The sequence below is a fragment of the Odontomachus brunneus genome, unplaced genomic scaffold, assembly GCF_010583005.1.
Source record: "Odontomachus brunneus isolate Ranch 3 - 2012 unplaced genomic scaffold, Obru_v1 Obru_scaffold_129, whole genome shotgun sequence".
In the NCBI taxonomy this organism is placed as follows: Eukaryota; Metazoa; Arthropoda; class Insecta; order Hymenoptera; family Formicidae; genus Odontomachus; species Odontomachus brunneus.
In genome coordinates this window covers 984,927-999,526 of record NW_022639579.1, presented here as the reverse complement: position 1 = coordinate 999,526, position 14,600 = coordinate 984,927, and the positions used below count along the sequence as shown (strand labels likewise).

Sequence of the window (14,600 nt, the reverse complement as noted above, 5' to 3'; positions counted from 1 at the left end):
ATATATATATATATATATATATATATATATATATATATATATACAGGGTGTCTCACACTCTCCTCCGAGCATTTTGTGGGAACGTAGAACAGGTTGAAGTGAACATAAAAGTCCTGTACTGTTTTGCTATATTCGCAATAATTATCGAGATATTAATTGTAGAAAATTTGTGAATATCATACAGGATATGGTAAATGAGTTATAATAGCGTCGTGTACTTATACTCTAAGTCAAATTGAACAAAAAAGTTCTCTACCATTTTGCAAATAATTACATAGATTTTTAATTATTAATTAAAGAAGATGAGTGCATTATCGCGCAAAATCGTGCAATAATCTTCTTTAATTAATAATTAAAAATCTATGTGATTATTTAGAAAATGGTAGAGGACTTTTTTGTTCAATTTGACCTTAAGTATAAGTACACGACGGCAGTCGTCGCTACTATAACTCATTTACCATATTCTGCATAATCATTTACAAGTTTTCTACAATTAATATCTCGATAATTATTGCGAATATCCCAAAACGGTATTGGACTTTTATGTTCACCTCAACCTGTTCTACGTCCCCACAAAATGCTCGGAAGAGAGTGTGAGACACCCTGTAGATATACTAAAAATATTTAGTTGTGAACAGCATGGTTACATCATTTTAGTTATTTTTGTATGATAGTAATGTGTATGGTTGATATGACGCCGTTACTTTGGTACATCAACCACTTCAATGTAAGTGAATGTGATCTAGTTGTAGCAATCAGAAATCGTCGCTGCTGCAACGCCAGTAACTCAGAAATTGCTACGTGGTTGCAGCAATCACATAATTAGTTGTTTCGCTGTTGAATCTGGTTGCACAAGCAGCTTTATATACGGGCCAACCATATTGTTTTTTCCCGTGCAGATATCATCGTCAAAGAGCGATTTTTATACGCGAGAAACGGCGAATTATTTCAGACGTCACACGCATTGATGACTCCGACTTTTGCGTCGAGCGAGCATGTAAGGACGAATTAATCTTGCATGAGACAAACACGCGCGTGCGGCAAAGGAAGACCTCGGTCAATTTTATATGCTTTATTTCGACGGAGCTTTCGTTTGCGGTTGGATCTGGTCACCGTTACGCAAGAATTAATTAACCCCGCGGAGAGAGACAGCAACTTTGTGCGACTTGAGTTCCGCACACGCAGAGCTCTACATTATCGACGCTACGGTCGCGTACACAACGTACACGCGCGTAACGTATCCCTCTTTCAATTTCACGTGGATTAACGCGCTCTCACGCACCTCGTCGCGTTAATTACCGTTAAAACGAAACGAAAGGCGTGTCCCGTTGGAAAAATCCGTCCGAATGCGAAAGAACACGACATCCATTTCCTCCATTTCCTCATTTTCCCGCGGTCACTTAAACGCTCTCGCCGCACTTAAGATGAAACTCTCCGTATGCTAGATGAAACAGACGTGCATTTGAGCTTCCGAGAGAGGCGGATCCGGGGTGAACGAGCTCAGGGGAGAAAGAAGAAAGAAGCAGGAGCGTAGAGAGTGTGGCTGAAACGAAGACCCGGTATACGGATAAAGAGAACGTTTGACAATCGATTCTTTTGCGAGAGCAGCTGCGTTCTCCTCCGCTCCTTTCTCCTCCTAGAAACGTTTCCTCCGCTCCCTCTCGGGACACAGTAGCCACACCAGTCATATCTTCCTCAACCTTTCCTTTTTTCCTTCCCCGATCATCACCTGCCGATATTTCACCTCGAGTTTTCCTGAAATATTCAGATGTGTGACCGATGTCGCGATCTTTTTGCGGCTGTGAAAAATTCAGGCGGCTTTTTCTCCGTACGGTAAAACTTTGGGGCGGATCTCCGAGCGATCGCGATGGACCACGGCTCTTTGTCGTTTACCACTCGAACTCGCTTAAGTGTCTTAGTTCGCACGCCTAGGGCCACATGTATAACGCGAACAATATGCGTGCAGCGGGCGACGATCCTTCGGAGAAAACGTGAAAACGTTCGAGAGGACGTCGACCCACCGCGGATAGATCGCTCCGCCGGAAAGGAGATTCCCGTGAGAAGTCTTGCGCCTAAACACGCTTTTATCTCTTGACGAGATGGTACCTCGTTTCGCTCGTTTCTCAGCTCTTATTGGCCAGCGCAGTCTTCTCCGTCGCGTCGGTATCCCAAGCCGCCGATATTATTCATAGGCGACAGGGGAGACGATTAACTGGAAACGGTAGAAACAAATGAATAAATTGGGTAGAATGGATTTTTGCCTTTTCTTTTTTTTTTTTTCTTTCGTGAAAGATACGTATTTCTCGAGAGATGCGATTTCTCCGATGTAGAATCTTAGCTTGAAAAAAGAAAGAGACAGGGAGAGGATATTATGTAATATTGTTTATAATATAATCCAGTAATATCAGATTTATATACGCGGAGGATAAAGTTAACCCTCAGCGAGATTGGCAGCCTTCAAGACGCGCGGTATAAAAATATTCACGGCAAACGGGTGCCCGAGAGTAAGGTCAAAGTTTACGTTCATGGGGAACGACGTTTCCGTTTCATCACACACCGGATATTTCCGTCCAATTCCATCAGTGGCAAATGGCTGCTGGCAGATTCAGATAAACTCGTTGTCACTTCGAAACTCGACGAGCCTGTGATCGATCAGTAATCTCATCAAATAAAATTTATCACCGTCGCGAAATCACAGTCTCAAAGTGAAATAAGAACACAGATGCACCTAAAAATGCAGAGCACTCGCGAGTATTTGAGAGAAGCGTTCCAAGCGTGGAGAAAGTAAAGCACGATAAATTTGGAGCGAGCTTGCAAACGTGAGTCGAGATTAATGGGTATATCGCAGTGTAACGCGGAATAAAGCGGGCTCGCTATATTTTATCCTCGAAATAAAGAGCGACCGTTCGCTTTTCATCGGTAGCAACTTTTTCTCCGTTCTCTCGTATTCTGTCGGGCAGATTGAACGCTCGCGATGCGAGCCCGCGAAGTGTATCATTTTCTTCGCGTTTTCGATCTTTCTCTTTAAACTAGTACCAGTCACCGTCCAGCTGGTTTCTCCGCCAACAGCAAACTTGCCAAGTTGTGCATTTGCAAATGTCAATAACCGGCGATTCTCAGTCAGATAGCGCTTCACCCAGTTTCGCAACGACAGTCCTCCATTTTCTCCGCCTCGCGAACATAATAGGACTCGGCCGCTAAATTGACGATTCCTCATCCGTATTGGAACTATCATAATCGTCGAGCGTGAAGCCACTGCGATCGACAAACGTTTTCTCTCTCGATTGTCGTCAAACAGTTTATCGTGTGCTGAAGAGCGCGAAAAGTAGCGATTCGCAGTCGATCGTTCCCCCTCATCTCCCCCTTTTGCAAATATCAGCCATCGATATCCTCACGCTCCTCCATTCTTTTTACTTAGGGCCTCGCCCTTCTTTGCATACGCTTGCAGAGCAGTAGTCTGCACGGAAGTCTACGCGGAAGGGTCGTATTATATTCCGTGAGTTCACATCGTTATTTCCAACCCTCGCCAGATTTTCGGTGAAAAAGAATATTTTGTCGCGGCTAAAAATATTCTTGCAAGTTTTTTTTATCGATATAATTTTAGACTGGCTCTCTCCGCCCTCTCTACCGAATGTCGTCGAAGGACACCTTATTAGTTAAATTTGCTTTATTCGTGTAGCAGAGCTATTTTTATGAAAAGTGACGGCAGGATGTTTATCGAATATCTATTTAGATAATTTATCTATTTAAAGTAAGGTAAAATTTATCTATTTAGGTAAGGTTTATCTATTTAGATAAGATAATTTATCTATTTAGGTAAGGTAAAACAAGCATATTAAATTTTTTTTTTTTTAATAAATTAAAATAGTTCAATATTCCAATAGTGAATCAAGTTCGCTTCGCTTTTTCCAGCCAAATTTTAGCTCATGCTTAGGATCTCGCGTCAAGTGAATCTTTTATTCGCGACGACCGACGCGTCTCTTCTTTTTATTTAGTTGTCCGCGCGAGAAGTGTTCGTTACGCTTGTGTGCATGTGCATCGTGTGAGCCTATATAAGCACGTTTCCGCCTTTTAAACGGGCACACTCAAGTGCCCGGTAGCCCCTTCATGTACAAACGACCCTGCATACGATGACATCATACGTGCTGACAAGAAGGGGAGAGGCGACTTATTCGGGCAGAGCACTTTGAGAAGGTCTAGACTGTGCACGGGAGCGGAACAAAAACCATGTTTACCGTTCTTGCGTCTTCGAACAAATCGTCGCTTATCGTTGGCGATTCGTTCGGGAGAATATTTTCAGAATCACGTTCCCGCCGATCTACTTTCCGGACGACAACGACGCGATAACTTTTTCGTGACCGCGGCGATAAATTTTTTTCTTTTACTTTTTATAACTGCCGATAAGACGTATCCGTGAATAATATTCTCGAGAAATCACGGAGAAATAGGGAGCCGTGGCAGATACTCTCTTAAAATGAATCAGTCATATATCACTGAAAACAATGAATATACACTGATTGCAGTCATAAGTATAGCACTGAAAGTGCTTAGTGCTATATTCATAACTGTTGTCAGTCACTGTTTACTGACTCATTTTAGAGAGTAGACAGCTTATATATTTTACCGTTTTGGGACACTATCGACACCGGACCCGATCATACCGTTCTCTGTGTATCTCTTCTTTTTCTGGGAAAATAATATTTCTCTGTCAGACGCTTTTTTCCGTACTTTATGCAAACCTGTGAAGATCTGGTCCCCCTTTTGTCGGGCTGTCGCGTGACGCACGCGGTTGATACACGCATTCGTAAGTACGCGCGTGAGCGTGCACACGTGACACATACACGCGCGTTGTGTCCGCAGCGCCGGATTCACAGAAAATATTCGTTCGTCGGACGCCTCGTGCGTGCATCGTGCTCTCGAATCAATACTTTCCTCGGCACGGGGGCATATCGCTCGTTTTATTGCCCGTTTTGTCCTTCCCCACCCTTCTTCCTCCACGGACCTGCTTTTTTTTTCTTTTCGCGCGTTTATTCGCTCCTCTTGTACTTCGTGCAACGTGGATGCAAATAAATCCGCGCGATACGACATTTATTCTTGCAGATAAATTCGCGGGATACCGACGGGGTTAGAGAGTATGCGGGGTTTTGCATATACGTATAATTTTTCGCTGCTCAACAACTCCTGTCGATAAATTTGGCGTCACGTTAACGTAGATGATAACTGTAGAAAAATGTAAGTGAAAAGTATCTTTTATATTTATTGCGGGTCTGTATACATATTGATGAAACTTGAAGCAATCGTCAATTGTCGAACTAATACTTATTAGGGAGAATTTACACTCTAGCGGAAAAGCAGAAAGGCAGAAGCCAATCGCGCTAATAGTCACGTAGTAGTCGTCAGTCTCTGCTTTTCTATCAGCGTGATTAGTTTCTGCCTTCCTCTGTTTTTTTACTGTTTTTTGCTTAGACGCTTAAATGTTCATATATTTATATCGGATGATTAAAAATATAATGGATGACATCAACCTTCTTTGATTGTTCCTCCAAGTCTTTTTTGAGGCCACATAAATTTGTCCAAATTTGTCCTTAACAGTATCTCTATACAACGATGATAATTTGTATATTTTTCACAATGCAACTTTTGAGACTTTTTGCACGCATATCTCCACGCGAAATATCATTATGCATTATTGTCTTGATTATTTCTTATGTATACTTTTTATTTTTTCTTTAAGATCGATTTTCGTGGCTAATTGCAAAAGAGGGACCCGTGAGCAACTAGGAATGGCGACGCGAGACCGCGCGTTTTACAACCGGCCGTTCCCGTTACCGTTAGTGCACTTTAATATTGCACGTAAGGATGTAATTACGAGTGTATACTCGTAATAGGACCATCCATCTCGGCAGCGATGCGTGCACGAGAGTAGAAAGTATAGAAGGAAAAAGAGCGCGGCGCGCGCGAGTGGATTTAGGGACAATATATTCGCGTAATAACTAGAACGAGGCGGATATGTAGTAAGAGTTCGAGCGTGCGATCTTCTTCCTTCCCTCTCTCGAGGCATGCGCTAGCTACAGTTGTAGTTGCGACGCGTTCCTACGATAATCAAATGCACGTTGAAAGTAAGTTTTTCTCTAAGGTTTTTCCAAGCACTCTTTCTCTCTCTCTCTCTCTTTTTTTGTTGCATGTAAGATACGATAAATATATCGCGAAATTATAAACACGTACGGGAGCGCCGAGGCGTTTAACTAAGGAATCGACTTTCCACGCTCAATTAAACACGATGACGACAGACCTACGTAACTCGTTTTCGAGCGAGGGTACTTAATAATTTCAGATAAATAGATCCTTGATAACTTTTCCTGATAACACGCGCTCTCGTCGTTACGTCACGCGTGCCGCTTTTATTGCGGAACAATGTATGTTCAGAAGAAAATGTGTCTGTGATCTTATTGTATGAAGATCAGTCCCCCAAGGAGAAATCATGCAGCTCTGTTGCATCGGTTAGCTAGCTGTTGCTTTATTTTTTATATAAATTTGCTGCGATTTTCGTGGCATTATGATATTTAAGCCAAAATCCGAACATGACTCTCTTTCTTCTTCTCTACACTAAGAGAAAAAAATAGTTGGAATAACTATAATCTCACTATATTTTATAGTTCGTTTTGGCCTCAAACATATATTTATAGTTCATCTAAACATGAAGATATAGTAGAATAAACACAGATTTATAGTCACCATCTTATTACTCTATATATATATGGTAAAGCACCTTTTGGGAATATAGTTACATGTACCTATATTTGCCAAATATTCCAATTGTATTGACTATATAAAATAGTTAATTTCTCTTACTATTCAATATTTGCCACCTTACCATATTTTTTATTTCAAATAATTATAATTCTTGGTAAAAATTTTACACGGGTCAGTTATACTATACTTATATTGTAAATATTACAAATATTATGGTAACATTTACTATAAAAATTATATTCCTAACTATAATATTTTTACTATGCCATTATAGTTCCAAATATCATACATTTTTCTCTCAGTATACGTGCGACGCGCAGTTTTCTAAAAATACATACAAAATTATAGTTATATGAAAGAACCGAAAGGCTTGTCCGAATAATACTCAACTATTTATTATTCGAAAACTCCACGAGCATCTATGTCTGTATGTATGCGCATGCATGTGAGCTATAAACGAAAATATCGGGGAAAAGCTATCGGCACGTTAATCAAAACCGGCGATTTCAACGAAGACGACGGTGTTGACGACCAAACTCACTCGTCCCACTCGATTATCACCGCCACTTCGTGCACACGTCATTTCCAAGCGGAGATTGACCCACGGGTCAGCTTATAACGTCAATTATGACGCCGAATTAAAATCAATCGTACATGTGTTTCTGCAGGCGCGCGCACTTACATGAAAGTATTGATCTTATGCAATATCCGCCGTACACGATTATCCGCAGTAGATAATTCGACAATTAACCACTGTATAATGAAAGCTACGTATCAGGTTTGTCAAGAGTAATTGACACCCTGCCTGAACGTGATGAAATACGCTGAGAGATATATTTACTGTTGAGTCTTTTTTTTGTTTATCATAGTATCATAGAGATATATTTACTGTTGAGTCTTTTTTTTGTTTATCATAGTATCATAGAGATATATTTACTGTTGAGTCTTTTTTTGTTTATACAGTAACGCGCCATGCGGATCGTGCCACGCGAACGACGCGAAATTAAATTAAATTTGGTAAATCGGAGCGAGAAAGCCCGTGTGCGTAATAGGATATGCCGGAATTGTCTGCGCAAAATGGGATTCAATTGCCGCCAGGAATTATTCCGTAAAACGGATCCGCGCGTCGAATACACGCGGAGATTAATCCGGAGCGCAAAGTTCGCATGTGCATACCGCGCCGTTTCTATAATCCACAGGAAAGTTAGGAACCGCGCAACGGGGCTTATGAACCTTCGCGGAAGACTTTCGCATGGTACGAAAGTAATCGTCGGATCGAACCCCATTTCCCGCTCCCGGGCGTTAATCTGTTCTCCAGGATGGAATGAAATTTCGGAAACTTCGCGCACAAGACGAATCCCCCCGGGAAATGTTTAATAGAAACTTACTGAGAGAGAGCATGTGTGTATATATCCGCATCAATCACGCTGCGATACACAGCGGAGAGTTATCGAGGTTGTATCGATGTCCTAAGTTGTACATCATCAATTTTTTTTGTTATTATTGATCATCGATGAACGACATCTAACCTAAAAAAATATGAGAATTAATGCAGTGAGAAATGTAAACAAAATTTTTTAGATTGTATTTTTTTATTAAAATTATTTTTATTATTTTATGCGTGCTGCAAACATTAAAAAAAAAGATTAGATACAATCGATGAGGTACAATTTAGGAGATCGGCACGATTTCAGTAACACTCCTGTAATTACAACAGGAGATTTTTTGTATTGAAAATATTTTAATCGAGATTAATATAAATCAATAGGAGCTGAATTGCAGATTTGACGCGTAATTATTGTATAATAAAATTTCTTGAGACGTTAAATCTAGACAAGTGTGCGCGATTTTTTTCACGTCCAAGCTTCTTTGTTTTGATTTGTGCCCGTTTTTACAGCTTTATCAAACCTATTGTTCTCGCTCATTTATAAGTTCCCCATTTCTTCCCTTTAATTATCGCGCGACTGATGCTGTGAAAATATTGTCTCATTCAATTTGTGACCAGTCCTTATTCTGTCGCTTTATTGAGTTCAAGACGTTTTCCTCGCGGTGAGAGAGTGGGCATCTTCGTGTGTTCTAACTTAAAAATAAAAATGTTACTGGCCTCACCTATTTTTTGCTTTTATTGTGCACTCTGAGTTTGTGCTTATTAAGATTCACAGAGAGCGCTGACTTGTTGACAGTAATTTATCGAAACTCGGAACTCGATTTTTCAACTAGAATTAAAGAGAGACAGTGCTGTGTTTGCGACAATTCAGTAATAATTGGTAATTTTAATGCGAATTTAAATCGTAGCACTTATTAGTTCTACTGTCTAAGGAGAACTGAAACTAGTAATTACGATAAATGTTTACTCACTGGCTTCTCTGTATACGTTATGGCGTGGCGTGTGTATCGAGATGTGCCGGTTTATTTATATATATTTCTTACTATTATTATTCTGTATTTATATTTATGTCTCATCATTCTATGTTATCTTACGTTTATATCTATAACATTTAATTGCCTGCCCCGCTTTAATTGCCTGCCCCGCTCCTGAAAGTATCATCACTCAAGAGGTCAGGAAGTATAACACTCTCCTTGATTTCATCCTCCCAAGAGATTTGATCAAAATTGCGCATCAACATCCGTGATTCGGCTCCGAGTGATCCACTTATGTCACGTTGGTTGAATACCTCATGAGCCATATAATGAGAGGTGGAATTCATTAAACGCTCCGAAGCGTTTCAGTAATATAACGACGTAATTAATACGCGTATAAAATCTGCCTGGTATAGAAACAAATTCTTTGAAGCGCGTCAAATGAATTTCAAATTGTTCCGTCACGCTTATTAATATCGATTGATCCAAGCAAATATTTTCCAATAGAGGACCGAATTAAGAGTCTTTATATTTCAACGTCCGGAATCTCTTCATCTTCTGTCGATTCTTACTACGGAAAGATCGCGAACTTAATTGGCGGATTTGCCCATCGCTGCAAATGATCGCGCAGCAAAGGACGTTTCATAATTTCGGCGTCCTTCCACCTTTCCTTCGTGTCTCGCAAGGGCGCGTTCGACGGCGGGATTTAGCGTCTCGGATAGCTCTTTGATCACGAACGATTAAGCTGGTACAGAGGTGCTCTTGTATTCGTCGCGGCAGCGAGTTACTCCGTATAAGTTGGTACGCCGCCAAGACCTCGATCGTCTCATTCAAGTCGGGTCTGAGACCCGAGACGACGAGCGCGTTCGATAACACAGCTTGCTGCTGCTGCTGATTCCGTTGCGAGATAGTTCTCGCGAGGTAGACGCTATTTCAACCGTTGTTCGCGGGAGATTAAACCGCGCGCTAAATTTTCCCTCTTTCCGTAGCAGATACTTGAAGTGCCGGCTACATTTTGGCGCCGTTTAAATCTCCCGGAAACGCCCGCGAGAGTTTGCTGGTCGAAATGGCGGTAGTGCGCGAGTCATTTAAATAAAATTGGAGCGCGCGGAAAATAATATCCAACACTTGCAATGCTTCCTACGAAGAAATGTCAGAGAACACCGGACGTCTCTCGTTACACGCTTTTACAAAGTGGTCTGACAGCTATTTTTGCAGGTGACTCATTGCAATGCACGCCGCTGGACCGGGCGTACAAAAGTAAAGTTCTAGGACATTATCCAGACTCGGTGCCATGGAACCCTTTCGACGAACATGCCGTCTGCATGGTACGTATCTATTCGCGATAGCTAATCGCTAATTGCAGCCCGAACTAACGATGAGCTAACGATAGATATAATTTTATTTGTACAATACAGTCGTGTTTCTTGCGCCGTCGAAAAGCGCATAGGAAATTCATTAATCACTATTGTTTGAATTAAATATTCATTTTTGGGATCTTGAGCAAGTAGCATTTTTACTATTGCTTTGAGTAAATTTCTATATGCTCTGAGTGAGCATTTATTTCGAGAAATTTGGAGAATTTATTGATTTTTATTATAACACAAAATTATATATGTGTGTTACACATGTATATTGTTCAAAAGATCTACACGGAGAGAATATTGTAGTTTTTCTTTTCATATAAATTCTTTTCAATTTCACTACGTTTTCATTTAATTATGCTACAAACGTTAGTAAATGTTTTAACAGCACATTTCAGTTCTTAAAATATGTAAGTAGTACATGTGAAATGAAAGGACAGAATGAATTATTGCAGAATGTCGATCTATTCCTCGGTTACAAAATCCTGTAGTGTTTACTATAAAATTCTCTTCGTGTATTGTAGTTAGTTTTGGCTAACGTTCTCGCGACTTTTTTTGCCGATAATTAAGCTCAAAGAATATTAAGCGCACGCCAGCACTGACGAGGTACGGATAAACCAATAAGAATAAAGATTGTCAGCCATTGCGTTATATCAGAATAGATGATAACTGCAAAAGTACTTCCTATACTTATTGTAAGTGCACTGAGAGAAAAGACTGATAACTATAACAAACTGCATTTAGTTACAGAAATTCATTAAATCCTTAGTAACTAATACTAAATATGATAATAATTACAAAATATTTAATAGATCGGAAGTATGATGTAATTGCATTCACAGTAACATCAATTAAATAATTTAGTAATAGTTACTTAATGTTAAATATTTACAGTTGTGAGCAGATATATGAAATATATTACAGTTATGAGCAGATATTTGATAATTGTTATGAAATTGTTATATCCCATGTAATAAAAAATTCAGTAGGTACGAGTTCTATTTTGTTACCAGTATAAGTATGTTTTGTTGCAGCACAACGAAAAATTCATTCATTTGCAGCTATTACATCGTTTCAATATCTATTATTACAGATGGTTGGTTGAACCTACCAAAAATTTTGTAACTACTACAAAATCGCTTATTTTGCTCAACTATTCAATAAGTTTTATTTACCAAATATATTCTGGGAGCAAATAAATTTTACTTCTGTTAAATAAATAATTTATTTTACAGAACTAAATTAATTAATAAGTATTGCCATAGCTTTGGCCCGCTATATTTACGTCTACCATTTAGTAATCAAATTTTGATAATATTTACTAAATTCTTCTCTCAGTGTGTGTATCGATAAAACATTGAGGTAATCGTAAATTGTAGAATTAATACTTATCAGAGACGCTAAATACCGAGATATTTATAGCTGATGACTAAAAACAGTCGACCCTTCTTCTATTACCTCCGGTCCCTTCCTTTTGGAAGTCACGAAAATTTGTCAAGGGCTGACGGTCTGTAACAGAGTACCTCGTCGGTGGCGGTAGTCGAGGGGAGAGTAACTTATCGATTACATTGATAATAGCTTTGTCTGCCAAGCGGTTTACGATTCCGTACTCAAAAGCACTCGGTGGAGCCGACCTTCCACTCCTTCGTGCTCACGAAGGAGGACGGCCACAGAACGTACGGGTTCAGTCTCGTCTTCTACGAAGAGTGCCGCAATCGCAAGATATGCGCCGCTATGCAAACGCTGCAGGCGATGCACATCACGGAGCTCAGCAGCGGCCAAAACGGCACGCCACCCACGTACGTGTCTACCATACGTGTGTTCGTGTAATTGCATTTTTAATCGCTCCTATCTACTACGGAAGCCCTCTCACGCGGGATGAGATCGCAAAGATCGAGGAATTCTTTTTTTAGCAGCAGATTAATTTCGAGTCACAGTCTCCCTAGAAATATGTCGTCGCGTGTGTGATATGAGGCGTTCCGCACGGGAGACAAGAACGTGAGGTCGCAATTTTTCATGAAGAAGATATTGCCGTTTAAGGTTCGAAAGAAGAGGGAACGCCCGCCATTGAGGTACATAAGTTTGCCACGTCATAAAATATAGGAAATGACAAAACTTGGCTGAATTTTAGGCTGTGTCGATAAATGAGCCTCACGTCGGAGATTTTTCTTCGGAGAGATCACGGTGATGTAGACGCGCAGTGTGTATCAGCAGCGTCTACGATGAATGGCGGGCTCAACCTTGCCGTTTGGAACGCCTCATTTGTCTCAATCATTTGATATCCTCGCGCATGACTCACGATCGACTGTAAGGCTCAATTTTTCAGCGCACGAAAGGGCCAGGACGGACACAACACGAGGTCGTTGCCGCGGCACTTCAAACTGTCAGCTCATTCGCCGGGTGCTGCGTTAGCGTACTACGACTCTACCAAAGACAAGTTACTAGTGACCAAATCGATATCTCTGCTGTGCCAGCAGCCCTACCTCCACGCGGCGAAGACGTTCCTCGATAATCTCTACAAGTAAATGAGAAAGAGAGATAACGACCGAGACTCCACACGGTTACAGTTGTTATAAATAACGCGCACGTATCGCGAAATCCTTTTCCTACTCGCACATCCGTCGAATTGACGATTTCTTAACACACTGACTGCTAAATTCGAATTATCTCACAGTCAATGTGCGAAGAGAATTCCTTGTTCCATACGCCAATCATAAGTTATATACTTCTTCTGTGTGAGTTCGTTGAACGATAAATATTATTAACATATTAAAATAACATACTGATTTTGAAACGGTGTCCGGAAGGAAGTTTCCCGATGTCACTTTGGCAAGCAATTGGCAGCAGTGTTAAGGAACGAAATTTTCAGATGCGTTCCTAGACACCCTGGACCTGGCCTCAGTCTGGAGTCCTACGTGTATAATCTCCTGTACAATGTGCCGGTTCCGTTGCCCGGCAAATCGTTGAAGTTCTTCGTACCTAACGACGAGCCCGCGAAATCTCCGCTGGAGCTGGTCATCCACCAGCCGTCCCCGTCGCTGGAGCTGCCGATGTTGGACTACCCCTTGAAGGACGTGTTCACGTGGCTGGGTGCGGACTGTCTGATACAGCTGTTCACGTGCGTGCTGCTGGAGAACCAGGTACTCCTGAGGAGCACGGACTTTCACAAGCTAATGGTGGTGTCAGAGTGCATAACGGCGCTCCTCTTCCCGTTCTCGTGGCAACACGTCTATGTGCCGATATTGCCCGCTAGTCTGCATCACTTCTTGGACGCACCCGTGCCCTTCATCATGGGTCTGCACGCGCACAGCGAGGGCGGCATGTTGAAGATCGCTAGCGAAGTACGTCTTTCAGGAATCCCCGTTTCTGCGTGTCTCAATGTTGACTGTTATTGAACTACTAAACGCATCGACAAATTTTGATGATGTTAGTTAGACGGTTAAATTCGTGTTATTAATATAAACTGGGTAGTTCTTATGAACTCTCTCGAATATCTACTCAGTAGTCAAGTTTACGAGTACGTCTCGGATATTATCCGAAAGAATCCGAAATAAATCAAGTATCTAAATACTCGAAAACACTAACGAGATAAGAATAAATACCGTCATATGAGATTTGGCGTATAGGCAAAATTTTGCTGTTAAATAATTATCTGTTAATAAATGTTGTATCAAATCAATTTAGATAAATGCACAAGTGCACTTTCGCGAAAATATCAATTTTATTGTATGTCTGTACACATAACGATAAATATTGCACATTTTATTTTTGTCTTTTCAATTACTACGATTCGGTCCTTTTCTCGTTACTTTCATTACATTATCATTCACGCTAAATGATAGTTAATTTGTTTCTTTATAAAAGCGTATGTATTGCAGAAGTTGCACTTGAGTGACATTTTGTTGCGTTTGGTTACAGGCGAATCTCTGTTATGTAGATATAGATAAACAAAGTAGCCAATTCCCGGAAGAGTTACCCGTGTTTCCTCACAAAGTGCAGTTTATCGCGGAGATTAGGGCGCTTCTAAACAAGTACAAAGTACCACACTCGGGAAAGTAAGTAATTCTTCATTCTTCTTACTTTTCTCGAGAATCGAGACCGATTCCATTTCTAAACGCGAAG

The 14,600-nt window shown here is 40.7% G+C and overlaps 1 protein-coding gene and 1 long non-coding RNA gene across 12 annotated transcripts in view; one reads left to right on the top strand and one right to left on the bottom strand.

The window, feature by feature from the left end:
* Positions 1-14,600, top strand: part of LOC116849961 (DENN domain-containing protein 5B) — a 36,512-nt gene that overhangs the window by 11,584 nt on the left and 10,328 nt on the right. For 6 of the 11 annotated variants that reach the window (XM_032827679.1, XM_032827677.1, XM_032827676.1 and 3 more), the window contains exons 2-6: positions 10,321-10,442; positions 12,057-12,277; positions 12,805-12,999; positions 13,348-13,819; positions 14,397-14,533. In XM_032827679.1, the coding sequence (XP_032683570.1) occupies positions 10,321-10,442; positions 12,057-12,277; positions 12,805-12,999; positions 13,348-13,819; positions 14,397-14,533 (1,147 nt within the window). The remainder of the gene's footprint in view (positions 1-10,320; positions 10,443-12,056; positions 12,278-12,804; positions 13,000-13,347; positions 13,820-14,396; positions 14,534-14,600) is intronic. The other 5 variants (XM_032827678.1, XM_032827681.1, XM_032827683.1 and 2 more) reach the window with 3 other exon arrangements.
* On the bottom strand, positions 589-9,193 carry LOC116849966. Its single transcript, XR_004379221.1, has 3 exons — positions 8,863-9,193; positions 8,142-8,282; positions 589-2,212 (listed from the first exon to the last, which is right to left on the bottom strand). It is a non-coding gene; the product is annotated as an uncharacterized LOC116849966 (long non-coding RNA).